The 22595-nt window shown below is 39.6% G+C and overlaps 1 protein-coding gene across 1 annotated transcript in view; it reads right to left on the bottom strand.

Annotated features, from left to right (window-relative positions):
- The window catches only part of LOC113099212 (kin of IRRE-like protein 1), a 40558-nt gene extending 22557 nt beyond the window's left edge, over positions 1-18001 (bottom strand). Inside the window, exon 1 of the mRNA XM_026264313.1 lies at positions 17308-18001. Within this exon, the coding sequence (XP_026120098.1) occupies positions 17308-17347 (40 nt within the window). The 5' untranslated portion in view covers positions 17348-18001. The remainder of the gene's footprint in view (positions 1-17307) is intronic.
- Positions 18002-22595: the final 4594 nt, after the last annotated feature.

Here is a 22595-nt window from a genome sequence, read left to right on the forward strand (position 1 = left end):
CGGATGGCCTTCAAAACCACCGTGATTAATCAATGTCTGTGGTTTTCTCAGTTACCACAGTTTGCATTTCCTTCCTCTATCAAGTTATGGTGGTAGGGGGTTGGGTAGTTTAATTAAAAACCGAACTTTCTTGTTCATCAGATTAGCTTGGACTCAAAGTGTTCTTTTAACATGACTGATGACTAAAACCCTCCAGAACACACACACAAAAAAAAAAACGGGTGGTGAAAGAGAAACGAAAAGGACAAAAAAAAAATCTTAACTTCCAAACTCGGTGCATCTTGGCTTGCTTGGTGCAAAAAAAGAGGGGGAAGGAGGAAGAGGAGAAACAAAAAGTAATTTCCTGAAACTCCTGAAGCGTAGGCTTAAATGTGAAGTCAGGATTTTTTTATTATTGTTTATTTTGTTTTTACAGATTGAACCACTTCCTCTGGAAAAATCTGTCCCTGATTAATGAATGAATGATTAATGAGATAACTAATCAATCAATTGACTATCAATTAATTATTAAGCAAGCACTCTGAACAAGAGAAAAGGGGGGATGAGGAGATAAGGATGAGGGAGAGATTGTGAATGAAGTGTTGTTAAGGAAGCCACACAAAGAATGTCTGAAAAACCTTTATCTGAGCATAACTGTGTAATCCAGTTAAACAAGTGTTAGTTTTAGCCAAAAATCTGACATACATTCATTTTCACTGATTTGTGCTATATGGTGTAATACAACAAGTTGTAACCCTGAAGCAAAGAGGTGGCAATTCTTCCTTCCCCACTTCATCCCTCCATCCAAAATTCCTACACCCTCACCACTTAACTAGGACACTCTATCAATCTTTGATAATACTTGGCGTGGGCTATGGCTGTGAGACCAGCGGTGGGAGAGTTGACACAGCACAGCATGGTGTGATGTATGAAATGTGGGCTGTGCCAGTAACAATGATATACCGTAGCGTTTTCCAGTCAAGTTTGACCTTTTTTCCTCCGCTGATATTAATCGCTGCAGCGCCAGAATACATGCCTGATCAATTTCTCCCCCAGGAACCCTGTGCACTTTACAGTACCGTTCTGGCCTCTCCGTGTCTTTGCTAAACTTTCTTTATCTCTCTCCCTTCTTTTTTTCGCTAATACTTACCCCCCCACCCCCACCCCCATTGGAGCGCACCTTCACACCAGGATCTGACAGTTATTTTATGATTGGATAGGTTTGTTGTGCCCTTTAAAAAAATATGACGTGCCCCTGTAAACCTTCAACTCCCCCAATGCACAAGACCCAACCTAAACATAAGAGAACTTGCTTTGTGATAGCCAGAGATATAGATTGTTATGCTTTGGCTGTGGCATTATTAGCTGAGGATCTGAGTAAGAGGAATGGACACAGAGCTTTTGAGGAGAGTCTCCTGGGGGCTTTGGAACCGGACAACCTACAGAAGAAGTCAGCAGAAAAGAGAAGGAGCTTTAAGGCTGTTTGGAAGGATTGTTCCTAGTTAATGTGATGGAAAATGCCAAGTCCCTCTCATGCTCTCTCTTTCTCCCACTTTTCCTGTCCTCTTCCTTTTCACTATCTTCTTGTTGACTGGTGCTATGCTCCCAGTGTGGAATTGGAGATTTCCCCGGTCTCAACTGAGTGAAAAGGCCTTTGTCTTTCCATTTTGGGAGGATCAATGACTAGAGTTTGGGACATATGGTCCCTGTTTGCTGGTCCCTGCCTAGTGCTACTGAAGAATGTAGTGGGAGGGACACTTGACCTCCCGACTCTTCTTTAACACCTAGTGTGCCTAACTCAGCTATTGGTTTAATTAACAAACACTTCGTTGTGTATCTTCCTTTTGTTAAGGATTGTTCCCCTGCCTGTCATCAGCTCTAAAAGTTAACTGACCATGGGAGGAGTGCTGATAGCGGTGGGAGGGGAGGAATGCACGGGAAGACAGATGTGGATTTTTTTACATATTCTCCTGATAATAACAGACCCACTTATGTTTCATCAGCATGGTCGAAGGTAGGTTAAAAAGCCTACTTCTTCCTAGCCTTGAGGTCTATAGGCAACCTGATCACAAGTGGTCAGCTGCGACGCATTGCTGTTTACACCTGGTAATAACTTGTATATAAAATTCAAAGAAAGAAATAAACAAAAATAGATGTGGATAGATCATCAGTCAGTTATGATCTTTCAAAGCCAAACCTCAAAATGTTTCTGGATCCTATTTACACCTGTATTTAGCAATTACCTGTTTCAAATGAATCTCCAGACATAGATGTTAATACCAGATAAACTAGGCCTTACAGTTTCTCTCCCTTAGGCGTTCACTCTCTATCCTAAATCAGCGTACACAATTTCTTATTTTGCATGTAAACTCCTCATTATTTTATGCTTTAACACACACACACACACATTCTGTTTGGCTGGACATTTAAGCAGACAGCAGTAATAGATGGACGCTGTCTGGTTGTAGCAGTATCTCTGATGCCCAGGCCCATATTGGAATGTCTCGGCGTGTTTTCCTGTGATAAGGCTTTTAATTAAGTGTCTAACAAGGACGTGTGGGGGTGTCCATCGAAGGGACATGGCCACCTGAGTACAAGCCCATTATCCAGAGAGACAGAGGGAGAGAAAGAGAAGAAAGAGTGTGTGTGAGAGAACGAAAGATAGGCATGAGCGGAGAAAGGCAGAAAGAGATTAACAAAGCCACACACACAAACACACACACACACATACAGACTTTCCACTCTGTAGGAATCTTAATTCCCTGTACGGTCACGACCAGGCACCAACAGATCTAAATCATGATTTAAGCACAAGACGCCATGACCGTTTTAATGATTATATAAACAAATCTTTATTAGCAGGTATGGCTCCGTTTCTGGGCTACTTCAGATGCTGGTAAACAAGTGAGGTATGTGCTCTTAATTCATTACTCCTGTTCAACCGACACAGTGTTGATACCGGAGCCCAACCTGGAACAATACTGCTAGTCTCCACCACAGGAGAATCAAAAAAGAAAGAAAAAAACTCAAACCAAACACCACATATTTAAAACTATTTGGCTATACAGGTACTCTAATCACTTTGTTTTGTGGATCGACATTATAAATTATTATTATTATTTTATTTACAAATATCATGTATTCATTGAGTAATATGATTTTTATTAATTAAGTTCAATTATGTCTAATTGTTACATCCAAATTATAAAATATAAAATAATAATTTCACTATATTAATGTTAAATGTTAAATCCATTCTCAATTAATTTCTGAAAATCTTAAAGAGAGTTTCACAGATTCCCCGAGCCCTGGCTACAGCCTCAGCACCATTTCAGTTGAAAAAGGGTACATAAGGTGCCGCTATCGATCATTACAGCATCTAGATAATCTGGATATTGCTTGCCTGCAGCTCGGCAGTGTTCCAATGATGTCTGTACAGGATATGGGCTTGGATTTTAGGAAGTCCAAATCAATCTCTATAGATTCAGATTTTTGGAGAGGAAAAAATGGACTGTACCATTTAGTTGTTTTCACCCCAGCAGTTCTCAAGGAGTGAATAAATGGAGAAAGGAAAGGAAGTAAAACAGACAAAGACAAGGAAATAGGAAGAAAAAATCTGATCTGCAATTGTTAATTAATAAATCCTCCACATAACCTATTATAATTCAACAGACATAACATTGTACTTTCATTAAATATCTTTCTCTCTCTCTCTCATTCCTGATGAATAACTTCTCACTGTTATTTTATTTTGCTGGGCAATCTGTTCCACTTCCTCATGTCCACTCTCATCCCTCCATCAGGAGAAACCACTCAATCTTCCTTTTTGAGGAAGGCTTTCTTTAAATCTTAATTAAAACCAACTCCAAAAGCCCATCTCCTCCCAGGGGCAAGTTTGAAATCAGCTTAGAACAATCAAGCTTACAGATTAGGTTCCAGGGGAAATGAGGAAAAGAAAAGGAAAGAGAGAGACACGACACAATGAACAGAAAGATGAGGGGGGAAAAGTCCCCCCCCCCCTCTCTCATTCAGGGTGGCGACTAGAGTCCGGTCTTGACCTGTCGACCCCACTTTCTTGCAAGATTTAGCTGCTAGAGATGCTCCTAGAGAAGGTAAAGAAAGGTTTGGAACAATGGCCAATGCAGAGGTGACGCAGTGTTCACAATCCTGCACAGCACATTTCTCATGCTTCACATTTTACCCTTTTTCTTTTCCTGTGACCCTTACTATTCACCTTTTCTTTTTCAGACAAATATAAAAAAAACTCCTTAGCCAGTTTGCCCACTCGTTCTCATTGTGAGAACAACAAACAGTCTTTACTCCCCGCTCCTTAGAGAACTATTCGTCACCCGCCTCGTTTCACCCCGATCCCAGGTTATCGCTCTTGGGCTCCCTTTCTCTCTCTCTCTCTCTTAACTAGGTGAAACAAGAGTCGGTCCCCTGAGGAGGCAGCGCCAGTGATAAGGTTAAAATGGGCCGAAAAAATGGAGGTGATTATTCGATATTGGACAGATTGAATTATCTAGACTGAGAGTGCAAGAGAGGAGGGGATGCTAGTTTGGCTTCGAGAGCCAAAAGAAAGATAGTGTGAGGGAGAAAGGGAAGAATGGAAGAGGGCTGGACAGAATCATTTTTCTCCAGCATTGCCATTTGTGCCAATAAGGACCAGCCTGATATTAATGACCACTCAACTCCCGGCCAATGGAGGAGTTTTTACCTCTTAAGGGGCAGATTGTGAACGGCACAAAGTAGGCTGTTAATTTGACAGAGAGCAAGTCAGCCAATGGTAGATTTGTGAAGACTGAGAGAACTCTGTACAAAAGCTGAGAGATTCCTATACATTCACTGTACCTTTTGGCTTCCTCTCTAACAGACCAACAAGGTTCTACAACTACTAATTATACAGCTAATGAACATAGAACATTGAGCTTTCTCTCAGTGCTGCTAAAAAAAAAAAATCCAAATACACACAAACACTATGCACCTGGCCATAGACAGGCCATCATCACCTCAGCAAGCACCAAAAGCTGTTAATTGGTGTGAAAATACACACAATGACTTGTGTCATGGTTATTCAATGAAGCTGGCACTTGGTAAAAGGAGAGAGAGAGAAAATGAAGAGCTGGAGAGGTTTTTCTGAGAGGAGAGGCCCCACCTTCTACTAATATTTGTAGTTTCTTGGCTCTACACTCTTAAAAATAAAGGTATTTTAAAATGTTCTTCAAGCGATGCCATAAAAGATCCATCTTTGGTTTCACAAAGAACCAATCAGTCAAAGGTTCTTCAAATAACCATCTCTTTCTTTTCTTATAATCTGAAGAACCTTCTTTCGCCACAAAGAACCTTTGGTGAAACAGAAAGGTTCTTCAGATGTTAAAGGTTCTTTATGGAACCATTTAGACAAAAAGGTTCTTCTATGGCATCGTGAAGCATTTTTATTCTTAAGAGTGTAAGGAACATTGCTAATGACCACTTTAATCTCTGGTGTTTTATAAAAATCAATGATAACCTCAGATTCGGACTCACAGGAAGCTTCCACCGTCAAATAAATACACTTCACACTTTCACACTGACACGCCCAAAGTACAAATACCTTGTAAACACCTTGTTAACCTTTAAACTTTAAAAACATCTTTAGAAAAATAAAACTAAAAAAACTTTTTTTTTTCCCTACCAAGTTGAATCTGCTTTACTTTTAAATCTAAGTGAGACCATTAATAACATTAGCAAAACAAAAGAGGTTTTGCACCAAGCTACCGCGTCCTGGGACAAAAGACTCCGCTTTAACAGAGCCTTTTAAGGTTCTGCCTGACAATTCAAGACTCCTTCACGGTGAGTTTGGACCATAGATTTCTCAGATGCCTGGTAAATGAGTGAAAGCTTGCAGCATGAGGAGTGTTACAAGACTAATCACTAGCACGGATGATCACTGAATCTCCCTTTGGCTCTGTTGAAAGGGGGTTTGGGTTGGCCTTTCTGCTCTCTGTTACTGATCAGCCTGCTTAAGTAGCTTGTGATTGAGAGGATCCATTAGAAGCCTATCCATCACCTCCTCTCAACAAGCTGAGAAAAGAAAAGAGGACATCAGACACACCCCTGCACCAGTTTCTTTGCTTACACATGTCCACATTCATCAGAATAGTGTCAAGACTTGTTCTAACCTTTTTTATTTATAAAAATGAATAGTTAAAATTCCACAATCACGCTGACCCTTCATTAAACTTTGCCCATCTTGGTTACTGCCGCTAACTTGCATAAACCTTATAGAGCATACCATAAGAATAACCAGGAAAATTCTGTGGATTTGTGGATTGGCAGTAAGATGGGCTCATAAAGTGGTAAAAAAAATTACTTATTTGAAAAAATTTAGAAATTAAGACATTGCAAAATATCTTTCTTTCTGACATTTTTTTTAAAGAGGCTTAAATTACAAAAAACCCGGACCATCAGAATTTAGATAAATACTTCTCAGTCAGCTTAAAAGAAACCCCTCATTTGATCATGATTACAACTGATAACATCAGTGTAAGTGAACAGCACACATTTACTGCTGTATTGTGAACTATTAAGTAAGTATTGTACTAAAGAGACCTGAATCAATATGTAAAACTGTGTTAAAAGAAAGACTATAAATTAGCAGCATTAATTTACCTCAGAGCAAATAGAGATGTTCTTATTGATGATCTGGATGATTAAATGGTATATAGACCTAATCTACGGTACAGCATGTACTTCTACAGATTCATAAAAAAATAAACTTACATGAGAGAAAAGCAAACACTTTTAAGACGAGAAGGTGTATGTCAACAAAATTGATACAGCCATAAAAATCTGACAGTTACTGGCTAATGAACCATATTACTTGAAAGAGAAAAAAGGTTATTCTGATTAATGTAGCTTCTAAATTGAACTACTCATTGACCCGTGATGTCTTCATCATTTTGCTGGTTTCATACTTTAAAAAACAATAAGCACTATTTATTTGGCCATTATAGTAGAATGAAAACTCAGAAAAATATACTCCTCAAAAAAGTCCTCTGCCTGCACAATCCCTTCATATCTAAACAAGCTTTTTCAAAGCTGCAGCTCCACCAAAACTCAATAAAACATTGATTTTGGAAGCGAGATGTCAGTATCATATGACAACCTTTCACACTTGTGCCCTGTTTTCTAGGGGGATTCATAAATCATCACTAAATCTCCTCACAGTGGGACGCAGCTCGTAGAGAAAGCTGAACCTGTATCTTCAGGCAGGAAAGTATCTTGCTTGGCCTGCTGCTGTAAGTGAGAAGAACCTAGAGAAGTGCAGTTCCAAGCAGGAACACGCTCCTCATTCTCTAACCTGCTCTGAGGTGGCCCTGTTTGGGAATGCTTGAAACTAAGCAGCCTGCTGTGTACAAAGCCAGAACTGGAAGACCCACTGTGTTTGCCAATAAAAATGCATCTTTTTCTCAGGAAACTGGTGAGGCTGTTTTTGTCACACCCCGGTTAACATACACACTCGAGTAGAAAGCAAAAACAAGTGGCTTGAGGTAAAGTACCAAGCAGCTTGCATTAGCGTCAGACTTTTATTCATGTTTTCTCATTCTATCCTCCACACATGAACCAGCCCACACTTCCTATCCTGCTTGATGGCTTTTCTTATGTATATGTCCTATTTCATTCATACAAGTAAAACAAAATAAGGATGTAAAATTATTTCTTTTCTTCTCTTTAAAAAGGATAACACGGGGTACAAATAATGTTCTAGATCACACTAAATAATGGATACCTCGAAAAGCTTGTGAACACCATAGCTATATATATCACCATCACAGAATCTCATGCTAGCCTAAGCAGATCTTTTCAGCCGAGTAGAGTGAAGTGTTGTGGGATTGTAAAGCCCATTCCATTCTAATCTGCATAATAGGCATATTTATGCATGCAACCGCATAGAAAGTGTCACTTTGTGAGGCAGCTTGGTAAAGTTCTAAAAAGCTCAGCTAATGTAAGCATTGGATCACTTTTTTAGACTTCATATGTCCATACAGACTCATTATTCACTCCAAGAGACATTATGTTTAGCAAGCAACTTTTCTTTCCCTTTGTCCTTCTTTGTTCCTTGTTCTCTTTGTCTTCGATCTCACTCCCTCCCTCTTATATTTGTCTCTGTCCTTATCTGTGACTGACAAGCACACCACACCACTGTTTACAGCAAGCCACAACCATGGAGAGAATTTCAAAAGTAAACAGCCAATATCCTGCGCAACAACGCTGAGGAAGCTTTTTTCGGTGTGTATTGTGTACCTGTCCCAGTATTTGTGTGTGTGTGCGTGTGAACTCCTCCTAAACTCCACAGAGAACTGCAGGCTTTGGATGCCTCACCCAGACAATAGTCACAGCCCATTAGAGGTTTCTCTGTCAATCTCTGTGCAGGGTTCGACGCTGTAATCCGTTACAGCCCTCCCACACCAGTAGAGCGGCTAGAATGCATCAATCAGGAAGGTCCAGGGGCACTGCCTGACATTACCTCATCGTCTGAAAGAGGCTGTGTATCAAATTCAACCCACCAACACTAGCCCTTTTCATCCACCCAGCTCCGGCCAACCTGTGCATTCAAAGCTTGTCTGCTTTGTTACAGCTTCATCATTGCCCCCAGGTGTCTCCAAATGCCCTATCCAGTCTCCTGTGTCAGACAGTCACTTTTCATCTGGTATGTCTTTGTTACTCTGTTTCCTACTTTTAAACTGGGAGAACAGATGAAGGGGTTCCATCACACTGGTACAAGAGTATCCATTACCTTTAAAGCTAAGATGCTGGAAATGAATCTGTTTGATTTCCTCTCTTTCCTTCTGCCTTGGTACACCCCTTTGTCAAGCTGAATGGACTCCTAAGCCTTCCGCATCTTGGCTAAATGTTTCTCTTGCTTTCTTTACCACCACCCTTTCTACCTTCCAAATCATTTGATGGCCCCTTCTATTTTCCAAAGGCATTGGCTTGTTTCAGATTACTTTGGATCGCTCGATAAAATTACCATGTTTGGACACATGAGTGACGATGGAAAGCCTGTTTGATGCGTCTTGACTGACACCCCTTACTTGATAGCAAATTGGCCTGCTTCTGGCTCAACCTCCCACTGTGGCGTTCAAAGCCATGCAGTAATATCCCAGCTATCAAGGAAAGAAAGATGTGAGGAGAGTGAAGGGAAGACATGCATGCCTTTCTAAATTTCTTGCCCAGCTGTCTGAGCACTAAACAGAGATGCCTTTAACCCTGATGTGGTGGGGGAGGTTGAGTGAGGTCTTCTCTCCGGTTCAGAGTATTATGGTTAACGGTTGAGCTCACAATCACAATATTTGTGCGCACATTCCACTGGGGTTTCCAGAGAAGAAGAACTATTTGGTTTAGGGATGTGAGTGTATGTGCGGCAGAGAATGAGAAAGAGAGAGACAGACAGACAGTGAGAGAATGAGCTCACAAATAGCTGATAATGAGGGTCTTCCTGTCTGCATGACAGTCTTTATGCCAAATGCTCAACTAGGGCTGTGCTTAGCTGAGATCTGTTGTTTAGCATGATGCTATCTCATAATGGAAGCAGGTATAAGATCCTATGCTGATACAGAATCTAGACAGTTAGCAGCACTGAAATCAGTATCCTACTTCTGCATGGGTGTCAAAAACAATTTCACTTTGATTACTAGACTATATCACTAATAAATACTCCATAATGTTCTGTCCGCTACAAAAGGAGAGATAAACAAACAACAATTCTTTAATTGGTTGTGGTGCATAATATTGCACAAATCTGAAAGTATCAGAATCTTTTTTACGGAACATTTATGAGCTCAAAAAATGCCTGCACAATGTGACATTGTGTCAAAATCTTAATTGACTTTGACATTGTATTACATTGTATGAAATCCTTTAAACTGAATATGAGGGACAAAGTTTGATCCTAAAGCATCACACGTAATGTTACTATCAGACTGTGTCTTTCCTGAGAGCTTTTCTTTCTCTCTTAGGCACACAATGTCTTCTGTGATGGAGTAATCGTTAATTAAGCAGTCAGGCTTTGACTAATCACCCTACGAAGGCCATGCAGCTTTAACCACGAGACACTCATCTCAACTGCCCCTTTGGCACACCATTCAACTGTGTGTGTGCGAGAGAAACAATCAATTACTTCTAGCTGTCAGTCCATCTGAACATCTATGACTCATCAATGAATGAATGCATGAATCCATAACTACAACAAACTGTAGAACAGATATAAAGGAACATATTGTTGAATCTGCCTCAATGATTTGCTGTTCATACTTTTCCCCCAAACATAAAATCTAATATTCAATAAATAATCAGCTAAAATTAATGAACAGTATTCATAGCAGAACTGGATTTTTTTCCACCGCAGAAAACATCCTCTCATATCAGGACCATCTTTAAGACCGAGCTTAAGGATCTTGGCCCAAGAGGATAATATGAGCCAAGATACTGCAGCAACATGGAAGATGAATTTCAATTTAATGTTGCTTTCTGTGTCACAGCAAGAGATATTTTGTCTTGGAGGACTGGAGGTGATAGTAAAATAGAAGCTGTTGTGCGATCTACCAAATCCCAGCTCATTCTGTGTCAAAACACTTCCTTGGTCCTGTTCGTACCAAATTGTGATACATTTCCCCCAGTAACGGGTGAGACTTTTCGCATTTTGGGAGAAAAAAATGCAAGCAAAGTGCTTCTAAAAATAGGAAATGAGTGTTTGAAATTGTGTCTCTTTCCTTAGGCATTGTTTTAATGATTTTCTTCAAATTAACTCAGGCTGCTGAGCTTCACCAATTTGTGATCTGGGAGTAACGTCAGCAGTAAACACCCTCTTTTTTCCCCACTGTATGCAAATATCCATGATTATCTGACCCTATTGCCTACTGTACCTCATCATTAGAATAAACAAACTCCCTTAAAAAAAAAACATTGTTGACAGGAATCCCAAGGGATGTGGAGTCACTTTGGAGTCTGCTCTAGGAGTCACTCTCGGCCTTGAAAAAAAAAAAAAACTGTCCGTTTTAATGTAACTGAAGACCTCCTATGACATCATTGCCCTCTTTTTCATTTTCCTCCTCTAGAGGAAGAAGTCAGCACAATTCCTCTTTGTCCACTCTCTCGTCTTTCCGCCCAAGGAAAATGAGGTGAGGATGTGGGTGGACGGAGACGAGGCGAGAGGAAGAGAGGACTGAAAAAACAATGGAGATGGAGGAGATGGCCTTGTCCCAGAATGAGGAACAACTGGCCACCTCTCCTTTGGGCTCTGCCATTAGGCATGCAAGCTGGAGACACTGACAGCTGATAACAAAAGCCCCCCTGAATGCAATGCCAAGTTCTTTACATGTGTGCTTCTGCATGCAAGCTGATTACAGCCTTTCCCTCCAAAACCTTCTCATTTGCTTCCTGTATTCCACTAATTCGCCTCAATATTTGCCTGTGTGCGCAGATTTGTTTGGGGGGTGGAAAGCTGCGGAAAAACGTGGGTGAGACCCCAGGGTCACTGTCTTATGTCTGTGAAAGATAATTAGACAATACGGCTGTGTGTAGCATGTCTCGGGCAGAAAACAGAGGGAGCCATTGTTTCAAGACCCCCCTAACCTAACAGCTGTATGTGTCATCGGGAACACAGTTTGAGCGTTATGATGGGCAAATGAGAGCATGGGAAAAATGGAAAACAAGGAGTTGTAGCCTTTTCTCCACAGGAGGTATTATATAAGTTAACTTACAGATTTTATTTCACCTACAATATAAGGGTTTCCTTTTTTAACTGTACAAAGAAGGTGTAGCATTATTCTGATCCCCTTAGTCCTATTTAAAAGCCTGAATGTCACTCTCAGCATCAGGCCCAACAACACACATACAAATTTGTACGCAATAATGTTATTGGGGAGAAAATCTTGCGATTTGCTCTCTGCTGTAAACAAAACTGACCTTTATGTTGAATTTGTCACCGAGCGCCAACCTCTCCCTGTAAAAGAGCCCAGAGCACTCAACCGCTCGCAGCCAGTCCATCTCTCTCTTGTATGCAGAGTGCAAGTGAATCAAAGCAGGCCAAAACTCATCCATATCTATGCCATACGAGCATCTCCTAAATAATGCAGCAGTCTTCCTGCACCAAACAGATTCTGCTGCATCGGCGCTATTGTGAATCGTGTGTGTCAAACACTCTCTCTAACTCAAACGCACACACTCAAACGCTTCCAACTTTTCTACTCCTTTTCAATAAGGAAAAATAAGAAAAGTATGGAAATCCATTTCTACCTCAGAGTGGAAAGAATTTCGACTCACAATGGGATTTTGCATTTACAACTATATATCTAACTGCTACTTTTTTTCTCATAATTGTGACTTTGTATGTCACAAAGTGACTATTAATAATTTTAAACTTCATCTTACATTTAGTTTTTCTTTTTTTTTTTTACTGCATCAGAAACAGGTTTCCACAGAAGCGAGTGAGCAGGAGGGAAAGAGAAATAATATTTCATGTTCTTCTTTTCCAATCATTGCACTGGCCACATAACCTCATATTACGCACCTTTACATTCAATTCAAGCATTAAACCTCTTAACAATATACACACGTGAATAAAAACAGTCATTTTCAGTATCCATATGGTCTCCTAAGATATTTAGATCATGCATAATACAGAAAGCTCCTAAAACAAACCCAGAGAGCCACCCAGCCAAAAATACCAGCATACAACCCCACTCAATCTCAGCACCCAGCAGTCTCCACCACTAATGGGAGGCCTTGTGTGCGGTCAAACTATCTGTTCCTCTAATGGAGCCAGTGAAGACATCAAGAATGTAGATTCGCAAAGCTGTTTGTTGCAGTGTTTACATGTGTGTGAAACCGAAGCCAGCAGCCTTGCTGTCCAGTCAGTCAATTACTTAGACAGCAGTTGAAGGCACCAAATAAAGAAGCTGGTTTCAGACAGGCTTCCAACCAACTATTATGATGCCTAAAGATCTAAAACTAATTTGAGTGAACCTAATGATAGTAAATGGATATTTATGAATAGCCTTTTTTTTAAAGGTTGTGGGATATCACAGACAGCAAAAAATACACGTACTAGATGTATACTAGGTGTAAGAGTGGGAAAGCATGTGAATGGAAGTCTGTGTTCGAGTACAAAATGGTACATTTATAATGCACAAAGTGATAGTCAGTTATGTATTTCTTTTCTCTTTTCAAGCAAAAGGACTAGAGAGGAAGGAAGGAAGGAGTAGGCGAAAGTCTTATGATCTCAACACGCTTCCTTTGAACGCTGCCTTATGGGACTAGCCAACCCCATGCCAAAGGTTTCGAAAAAAGCACAGTGCCGGAGATTACTTGGAATACTGATGGCACAGAGCAACAGAATTCCACTGGGAGACAGAGGGACAATCCGAGAAAGCAAATTATGGTTGCGAGAAAGAAGCAGCGGAGCTTTGGTAAGGGCATGCACATGAATATCTGGCACTAGGGGCTGGTCTCTTCAAGACTCTGTCATGTTCCCTGCTTCAAACACTGCTCTTTGCTACTAGTTCTGAGACTTCATCTTGTCAGACATTCTGAAATCGTGTGAGAGTGAGTGAGTGAGTGAGACAGAGAGAGAGAAAGACAGACAGACAGAGAAGACAAACAAGCGGGAGAATAAAAGATAAAGGGGATATGTGTTTGCACCTACATTTGGGTGTGTATCGCACGTCCTGATTTTGCCAAGTTCGAAGTGTTCCTAGGTCAACATATTTTGTTGACCCTGGAACAACATTTTACTCCAAAAATATATTCTTAACCATATCCCTACACCTAAACCTAACCTTAACCATGAGTAATACCTAAAATCAGAGGAAATGATAGATGAATGACGCTGATGTACAAGCACCAAACACTGATTTTAAGAGTAAACTTCACAAAATCTAAAAACTGGTTCTTCAAATCTGATTGGTTAATCACAATGTTGTTCCAGGGTCAACAACGATGTTGTCCCAGGAACATGTCTCACTTGGTAAAATCAGGTTCTGCGGTGTGTATCTGTCTGGGTGAATGTGTAAGAAAGCATGTGTGTTTATGTGAACCAGGATTATATTTCTCTCTTTGGTCTATCTATCTATGAGCCATTATTCAGAGAGGGAGCTGGTGAGCTGCTGGTGGTTTTTCAGAGTGTGGCGTGCTGCTTGTATAGATGTCAGGTGAGATGAGTGGTTCAGGCCGTCCGGGAGTCTGCTCCTCCCAAAGCAGCTGCCACCAGTCTGTCAAAGAATTGCTCTGTTACGTCCTATTCTTCCCTCTCCCTCCTCCTTCTGTCTTACTTACACACCCACTCAATGATGAGAAAAACATCTAGAGTGCAGCCAGGGTCATATTTTCCCCCTAAATGAGTTCGAAAGTCCAAATGAAAGCCAATAGTAAACAAATAGCTGGTATACGGGGACAATTTATAATGTATCTTCAGAAAAGCCTCTGTTATTGTGCTTAACTGACGCATACTCTATGCTATGATTATTACAAATTTAAAATCTATTTGCAAACCAGGCATGCATTTTATTAACATTCCCGCCTATATTTTCCCTCTTAAGTTTGTGACGGTGGTAGGCATTTGGATTCAACATTTAAATTTAATTACCGCCTCCATCCGTGTCAATACAGCAGCCTCATTTATCAAAGAGACAGACAGAAAGCACAGCTTAACCACCAATAAACATTTGTTTTAATTCGTTTACTGGAGCACCGACCGAAAGCGCTTTGCCTCGCTTGCGGTTACGCTGTTAATTGGGAGAAGAAACACTTTTGGATCTGAGGGCGCCAAGGGATTTTGAAGCCTTTATCTAGAGCTGAATCAAAGCCGGTGTTAATAATACACCCAATGAATAAAATATCTGTTAAAAGGCGTGGAAACAACAGACACACGGTAAAAATAGGCCAGGCTCGAGGATGCAGTATCAACCTCTCTCATAGCACACAGAATATGCAAAATATAGTGCTGCCTTTGGTGTGAAATAAACAGTGCAAATTAGAATATGCTGCCCGACAACTACTTAGGAGGGTATGAATACTTAGGAGTGTATGAGTACTGAGCTTTTAAATGCAATGTGGTAGAAAACAAACGTAATAGATTGATATATGTCAGTGCAAAGACTGACGTGTTTTCTTGTACCAGTTTGCTAATTATTCAAATTGCATGGGGTTGTGCAATAACAAGTTTAAGGGCATTTCACTTTGCACTCTGCAGTAGTGATGAGAACTTTTAACACCATTTAAATACTTTTCAGGAACTAAAAATTTGGACGGAAGTGTGATTCTTATTGCACTGCCAAATAATGACATCATTCCAAATTCTAACAGAAGTAATTTAACAACTCAAAAATAATAATAGACCTAATAATAATAATAAATAAAAAACATGTAGGCCTATTTTAATGGCTTGTCAAGTTAAATTCATTTTTTTAAATAACTGACAGACATCATCTAACTTTAAATATTTACAGATTTACAATTACACTGATTTGCAGAACAAGTATGAACAAATAACAGTTCTTGCTTCATTTCGAGTTGGACAAGTAATGACAATAACAGGTTAGTGAGACTGATTCAGTATCCGCTAGCACTGATTTTGATTCACAACAAAGAACCGGCTCATAAGAGTCATCTGTTCTGAAATCGAACAAAAATGATCACGCTGAATTTTGTCATTCACAAAAAAGAAACCGACTCATAAGAGTCGTTCGTTCGGAAATCATATTATACTGTTCACACAGTATGCTTGTGATTCACTGAAATGGACCTGTTTATAAGATTCGCTCTGTCGAGATACATTGGTCTCAATTTGTTTATGAGTCGCTAAAAGAACCTGTTCATGAGAGTCATTCATTTAGGATTCGGACAGCACTCAGAGTAGCCTACAGTACAATGTTCTGTCCGCACCGGCGAAAAAGCGCGTTCGAGAATCGTTAATGAAATTTAAAGTCTTAAAAAGCATTCGATTTCAGTCATTTTAAAGAGTAGAAACAACTCCCCCGTCCCCAAACCCTACACTGCAGCGCTGCTAGTCTCTGTCAGAAACAAAGAGGCAGCGCATGAGTGCAGCAAGCGATATCCAGCTCATTCATACTAACACGATAGGCTATCAGGATAGGAAGAGATGCCCGCGGCCACTACTACATAAAGTACAAAATAATGAATAAATCAACACTGCGACGAGCATAATCTTTCAGATCGCGCGCATTTCCAGTCCCCCTTAGACTGTATCGAGAAATGTCGCACCTAGCTCTGCCTGGCACCATTTATATTTATTTAATGCTGTTGAATTATTCTGTTTGAGAGAGGAGATTGCGCCTTCCTGATGGCGTTGGCTGTGAAATTATTAAGAGGTGTTTCTTCTGTTTTGGACACTGTGATCAGCACATCTCTTATGCAGTAGACCTCTGTGGCTTTTAGCACACTTCCTTTCCAAAACCTCAGAAGGGTGTTACTTATAGCCATTATCATGGTCACACCTTGATCATTCTTTCTTCAACTTTTCACTTATTATTCTGCTGGCTGGATGATCTCATTAAATGGGGCACTGGATATCAACCTCAAGTCTCTCATGCACAGTATAGCCTCCAGTCCAGTATGCTTACAGTATGAAACGCAGCCACTTATTCCAGTGTACTGAATGATGATCTCGCGATTGCAGCAAACAACAACAACAACAAAAGTTCCCAAAAAACATATATTCCATCCTTAACACATATTCACAACATAAAGCCTCTTAACATTCAAGTTTTCCATGTGCCAGAGTTTTCCTTTACATCAACACAAAAAATTATTTGTAACTAAATTTATAGCATAGGCCTAGTAGGTATATGCAACAAATTGTCGGGCATGCCCCATTATAAAGTACCTTGCAGTAACATGCAAATACATACATTTCAGTATCATTGTATTATATTATGTACCATATGATATCATCACTGTACCATGGCACTACCTCAGTAGCTTACTTCTCTAAAAGGGTAAGATGAGCAGCAAATCAACATCAGCTGCATTACGCTGGAGTACATGCCTATATCGGACAAGCTTAATTTCCAAATTAGCCTTGTTTGCATATGGCGCAGTGCCACTCGTCCAATATAACGGAAAGATTTCACAGGACCTGTACCTTGTTTGTCACAAAATACAATTATGACACACCTAAAACCACTGCGTAAACTTCAAAACGGGGCGCGCGGAACGATCAGTAGCTAATCGCGTTATGATTCGGTTGACGCAGCGCTAAGTAGTACACAAACATGCGATTTTGTCATTAGAATAGTTAGACTACCGAACTCAAACAAAACATCTTACCTGTTCCTAAAAGGCACAATGCGATGTAAAACGTCAACATCTTTCCGGAGTCTTCAACACTTGTCCTGCAGTCCAGACTAAAAGTGTGCGCACGAAAGCTCCGGATGGACAGAATGTGGAAGCTGGTCCTCGCCCACCTCTTGAATTAGGAAAATAAAATAAAATAACCGGCAGATTATGTTAAGCTCAGCTCTGGGAGCTGGAAGTCTCTACTGCCATCTGAACACAGTCTAAGCATCAATGCTTGCGGTCTCTTTAAAGTTTAGAACTTTCTTTCGAACGTTCACGTAATATTTCCCAACACAATTTTGTTCAAATCAGGTTGCTTTAATGCGCATGTTTTGCATCAATCCAAGTACAAGAAGATCCTCCGTACAGGGGTGATAGAAAAACTCCGTTTCTCCCGTTCAGCGGGGCTCCGCTCGCCGGTGCAACTGAGCGCGTTTCAGCACCACAGCTCTATAGCGCACATAAACGCCTCCTCCTGCGCACAGTTCCCTCCGTACTGCTCTCTTCGCTCTTTCTCTCTTCTAATGCAGCGGCAAGGCGAGGATACGATCCTCACTGACTGTCGTTCTGTTGACTGGATGTTGGCTCGAGGAATAAAACAAGCGCTTTTTCTTTCTTTCACTAGGGAACATAGAGTTTGAGAATGAAGTAGTTCTTAGTCTACAGGGACAGCCGTTGGCCTACGCCCCCCCGGGTCCTGCAATTGGTTAAGGGTTTAAACTATAGGGGTGTCTAGCAGTTGGGCGTGTTTGGTCCTTAAACAACAGGGGGTGTTTGGTTATGCGCGCCTGTGAATGAATAAACTGCTGGGGAAAGTAAACAGGTGTGTCCCGGAGCAAACAGAATCTGCCGAACAGATGATCTTAATGGGGTTTCTTTAAATAATGATTCAGTGTACATGCGATGTAAATACACTCATATCAATTAATGTTATTTATCACTTAATGTTCGGATAGGATCTACATGCTCCTCATGAGTAGATTCCATGGGAACCCACGGGAGCTTTTTTTTTATGTGCGTCTTGACCAAATATGCGTTTTGTTTGGCTTTGTATCTCTTAAAAAAATAAATAAAAATAAAAAATAAATAAATAAAAGAAATGCAGCGATAAATGTCTAATTTTAAATATCTCAAAGTATCTGTGCTATTTCAGTCTTTTGAGGACATTTAATAGCCTAATAAAACATTTATAAGGACTGTATTAAATATATAAAGCACATCTATCAACACACACAGACACACAAAGTAGGTCTATATAGCCCTTTTCACACTGCACATCGGACCCGGCAAATTGCCGGAACATTGGCGGGTCGTCTTCTGTGTGAAAGCAAACACGTCCCGGGATTGATTACGGCATTAAACCCGGGTCGGGAACCTAAGCCCCTTTCACACTGCACATCGGACCCGGCAAATTGCCGGAACATTGGCGGGTCGCCTTCTGTGTGAAAGCAAACACGTCCCGGGATTGATTACGGCATTAAACCCGGGTCGGGAACCTAAGCCCCTTTCACACTGCACATCAGACCCAGCAAATTGCAGGAACATTGCCGGGTCGCCTTCTGTGTGAAAGCAACCACGTCCCGGGATTGATTCCGGCATTGAACCCGGGTCGGGGACCTAGAAACATTGCCAGATTCAACCCGGGATGAGCGCTGTGTGAACAAAAGCCAGATCTAATGCCGTGTCGAAGTGATTACGCTCATTATCGTGCGACTCTTTTACCGGCTGTTTTGAAGGGAGATCAACGTTCGCAACAAAAAAATATGTGCAAACTGTAATGAAGCAGAGATCAGTTTGTTCCTCACTTTCTGCGCTGACGCTGAGATCGTTTTACTTGCTTCAGTGAAAGTATAACGTGCCTAGCGTTTTCGACTAGTACATTACATGTCACACCCTGATGTCACGTGTTGTTACGGGATCTTTACGAGTTCTGTGTGAAAACACGCACATATCCCGGGTAATCACTGGCAGTGTGAAAGTGCAAAAAGGGGCTTATCACGTAGATAAACTGCAACAGCTCCAGAGCGCTCTAAAGCGCACTGTGTTTTTATCGAAGTCAGATTCGTTCACTCGTATTCGTTCTCTTAATGTGTCCTTCACTGTAGTGAACCCATTAATTTAACGGTCATTTTTATATATTGAGTTCATATGTTTTATTAAATGTAAATGTTCATATTCATGCTTTTGAAATTGTGTTGGCTCTAAATAGTGAATGAGTGATTCGGACACAGCGAATCGTTCAGAACTATTGTTTGAACCGATTCATTGACACAAATGATTCATTCCTGCATCAGATGTTGTTATAATTGTTGTCATCTCCGATGTCCAGTGTTGGAGGTAACACATTACAAGTAACGTAAGTTACATAATCAGATTACTTTTTTCAAGTAGCTAGTAAAGTAGCGCATTACTTTTTAATTTACAAGAAAGTATCTGAGTTACTTTACTTTTTTAGTTAAGTATATATATATATATATATATATATATATATATATATATATATATATATATATATAAATTATTATTATTATTATTATTATTATTATTATTATTATTATTAACCAACTTGTTGATACACAGTTTTAAAAGTAACTCTTAAGATTTCACCTTGTAATTTCTCTCTCAAGAAAAAAAAAAAACACACACACTGGAATCTTTTAGAAATAGGGTCAAAGAGAGAACAATTGTAAAACCATGCGGATGGTTTTGGTCTCCACCCTGTTAAGATTTATTGTAGGTGAGGGGATCAAATGCGACACTGCCGCTCACAAACACATGCTGATGAGAGAAACAGCTTGCTGGAGGTGGAGATGATGAGGGGAATCCTGTGAGTTGAAAGAAACGGGATGGAGTATATGGGCAATAGATGATCTCTAAACAACAGGGGCTCACACCTGCTGGGAGAGAAGAGTAAACATCAACAACTGCTGCGTGAACTTTACCAAGTCTTGACAGGGTGTGAGGCAGACGTGTGAATTAACAGCTACTTTCATAGACATGCTTAGCAAGCCTGTACCTGAAACATACAGTTATTTATTCTGTAACCTTACATTGAGGGTGCTGCAACCCACCCTATGCCTACTTAAATAATTCATGTACATATAAGAGGGTTTTTTAGACTGTAGATTTATTAATAATGAATACAGTTGGATATTTACTAAACTGTTCTGTGTTGGGGGAGAAAGAGACAGTTAAGATGTCGTTTGCAAATTGTAAAGAAAGTCATAAATAAAGCATGAGGTGAAGTTGTATGGAAATGCGACTCCCCAGGAAATGAGAATATTTTAACAAAATATTATCTCAAGCCCATTTGACCCGGGGTCAATTAGAAAAGAAACGTCAACGACGCAAGGCTGAAATTAACATTGCAGCTTTTCCCCTCCTGTCTAATTTGCAAGCCTGATGCAAAGTTGAACTGAAACAAGTATATTGTCATGAGATTGCGGTTTAATTTGACATGGTGCTAAAAAGTCAATTCCAATCTCACTCTGACAGACGACAAACACTGCTTTCTGGGTATTTGTCTTGAAGACAAACTAAAATGACATTCCCTCCATGGAGAACATTTTCTTGCTGACGTGGACAAAGGTTAAAATGTCTTTTCGTCTCTCTTAAAACGGTCTCCTCTTCATCCCTTAAGTAAATATTGTATCACTTAAAGGTCAGCATTCCTTATAAATGTATAAATCAGAGCTGGTTTATGTCTATTTCATCCAAATGTCACAAGATATATGCTATTAATAGTCTCGGGTTTATAATAATGTCAGTCTTGAGTTTCAAATGTCTCGTTTTATCAACCAGTGTGACTCTGCAGTGTAAATTAAGTGCAGACATGTAAAATTATATTGTCAGCATGACATAAAAATGGACTCTTTCTTTCATCAAAATGTAATTAATTTGTCCCGTCTCTGAAATAACGTTCCATTTTTTGTGACATAACCAACTGCTGCCCTTCAACCTGATAGGTAATATATTGGTGTTATTTTATATCCTTATATGCAATTTATATTTATTATATACATTTTATTTTTATATTTTCTGTTTTCATTTTATAAGTTTGAGTAATTTTTTTAGATGCATTTTTGTAATTGTTATTAGTTTTCTTATTTATTATTAAAACAAGTTATAGTTTTCATGATGTTTTAATTTTTACGTTTTAGTTGATTTAGTTTTAGTTATTTTAGTACTTCAACCTAAACTTAGTCAAATTGAAAAATGTTGCCATGGCAACTTAGCATTTTGTTGATAAAACATAAGTTTATTATATATATATATATATATATATATATATATATATATATATATATATATATATATATATATATATTTTTTAGTAGTAAAGTTTTACAAAGGACGCTGGATGTCCTGTTTTACTTAGAAAGGTCACATTCAAGAAGCAAATACAAAATATTATCAGTCACCACTTATAAGCTACTACTAAATATTTTAGAAACATAATTTTCTGTAAAGTTGCTTTGTAACGATTCGTATTGTAAAAAGCGCTATACAAATAAACTTGAATTGAATTGAATTGAATTGAAATACCATTTTGTGTTGACTTTAAACTAAACTAATTTTTTTTTTATCCATGTTTGTGCATGACAGGGTTGTCAAAGTTTCCAAATTCATCAGATCTGGATATAAGCCGAAATATTAGCGATCTACTGATAGACGTGGCTTTCAAATACTCCTGTGTGTATCTGTGTAAGCGCTCAGTGAAGAGCATGAAGTAATGATCATTGTAGCCAATCACAGAAATCTCTGTTGAGCACTTGAACACAATGGCCAATCAGAGCTGTTTAAGAATCCGCTCAAAAATGCTAGCGGGAAATATTTCTTTTTTTTTTTTTTTTTTTTACATTTCAGTACCGACTGATATAGAAGTCGGTACTTTTGACAACCCTAGGGCACAGCAAACATAATTGCACCTTTCATCATTAAAAACATAACGCATCAGATCAGAGTTCAGTGCTGAGCGGTGCACAGTCTGCTCCGGTCAAAGTTCCCCTCTTGTTACATTAACCATATGGGGACATTACAGCAGCTCTTACTATAATTATGTTATTGTGTACAGCCTTGATCACTGTCAACCATAACTCTGAGTACTGCTACATAGCAATAACTCTTTATGCCTTTACCTATGCCAGGCATGTCATGCATTCCACCTATTATTGTGAATATCTTACATTTGGTTGAGATGCATACTAGTACTGCTTTAAACTAGACCTTTCTGTTAAGCCAGCTTTGCTATAATTACAGATACCATCATGAAAAAGAAC

Source organism: Carassius auratus, unplaced genomic scaffold, assembly GCF_003368295.1.
Source record: "Carassius auratus strain Wakin unplaced genomic scaffold, ASM336829v1 scaf_tig00216880, whole genome shotgun sequence".
In the NCBI taxonomy this organism is placed as follows: Eukaryota; Metazoa; Chordata; class Actinopteri; order Cypriniformes; family Cyprinidae; genus Carassius; species Carassius auratus.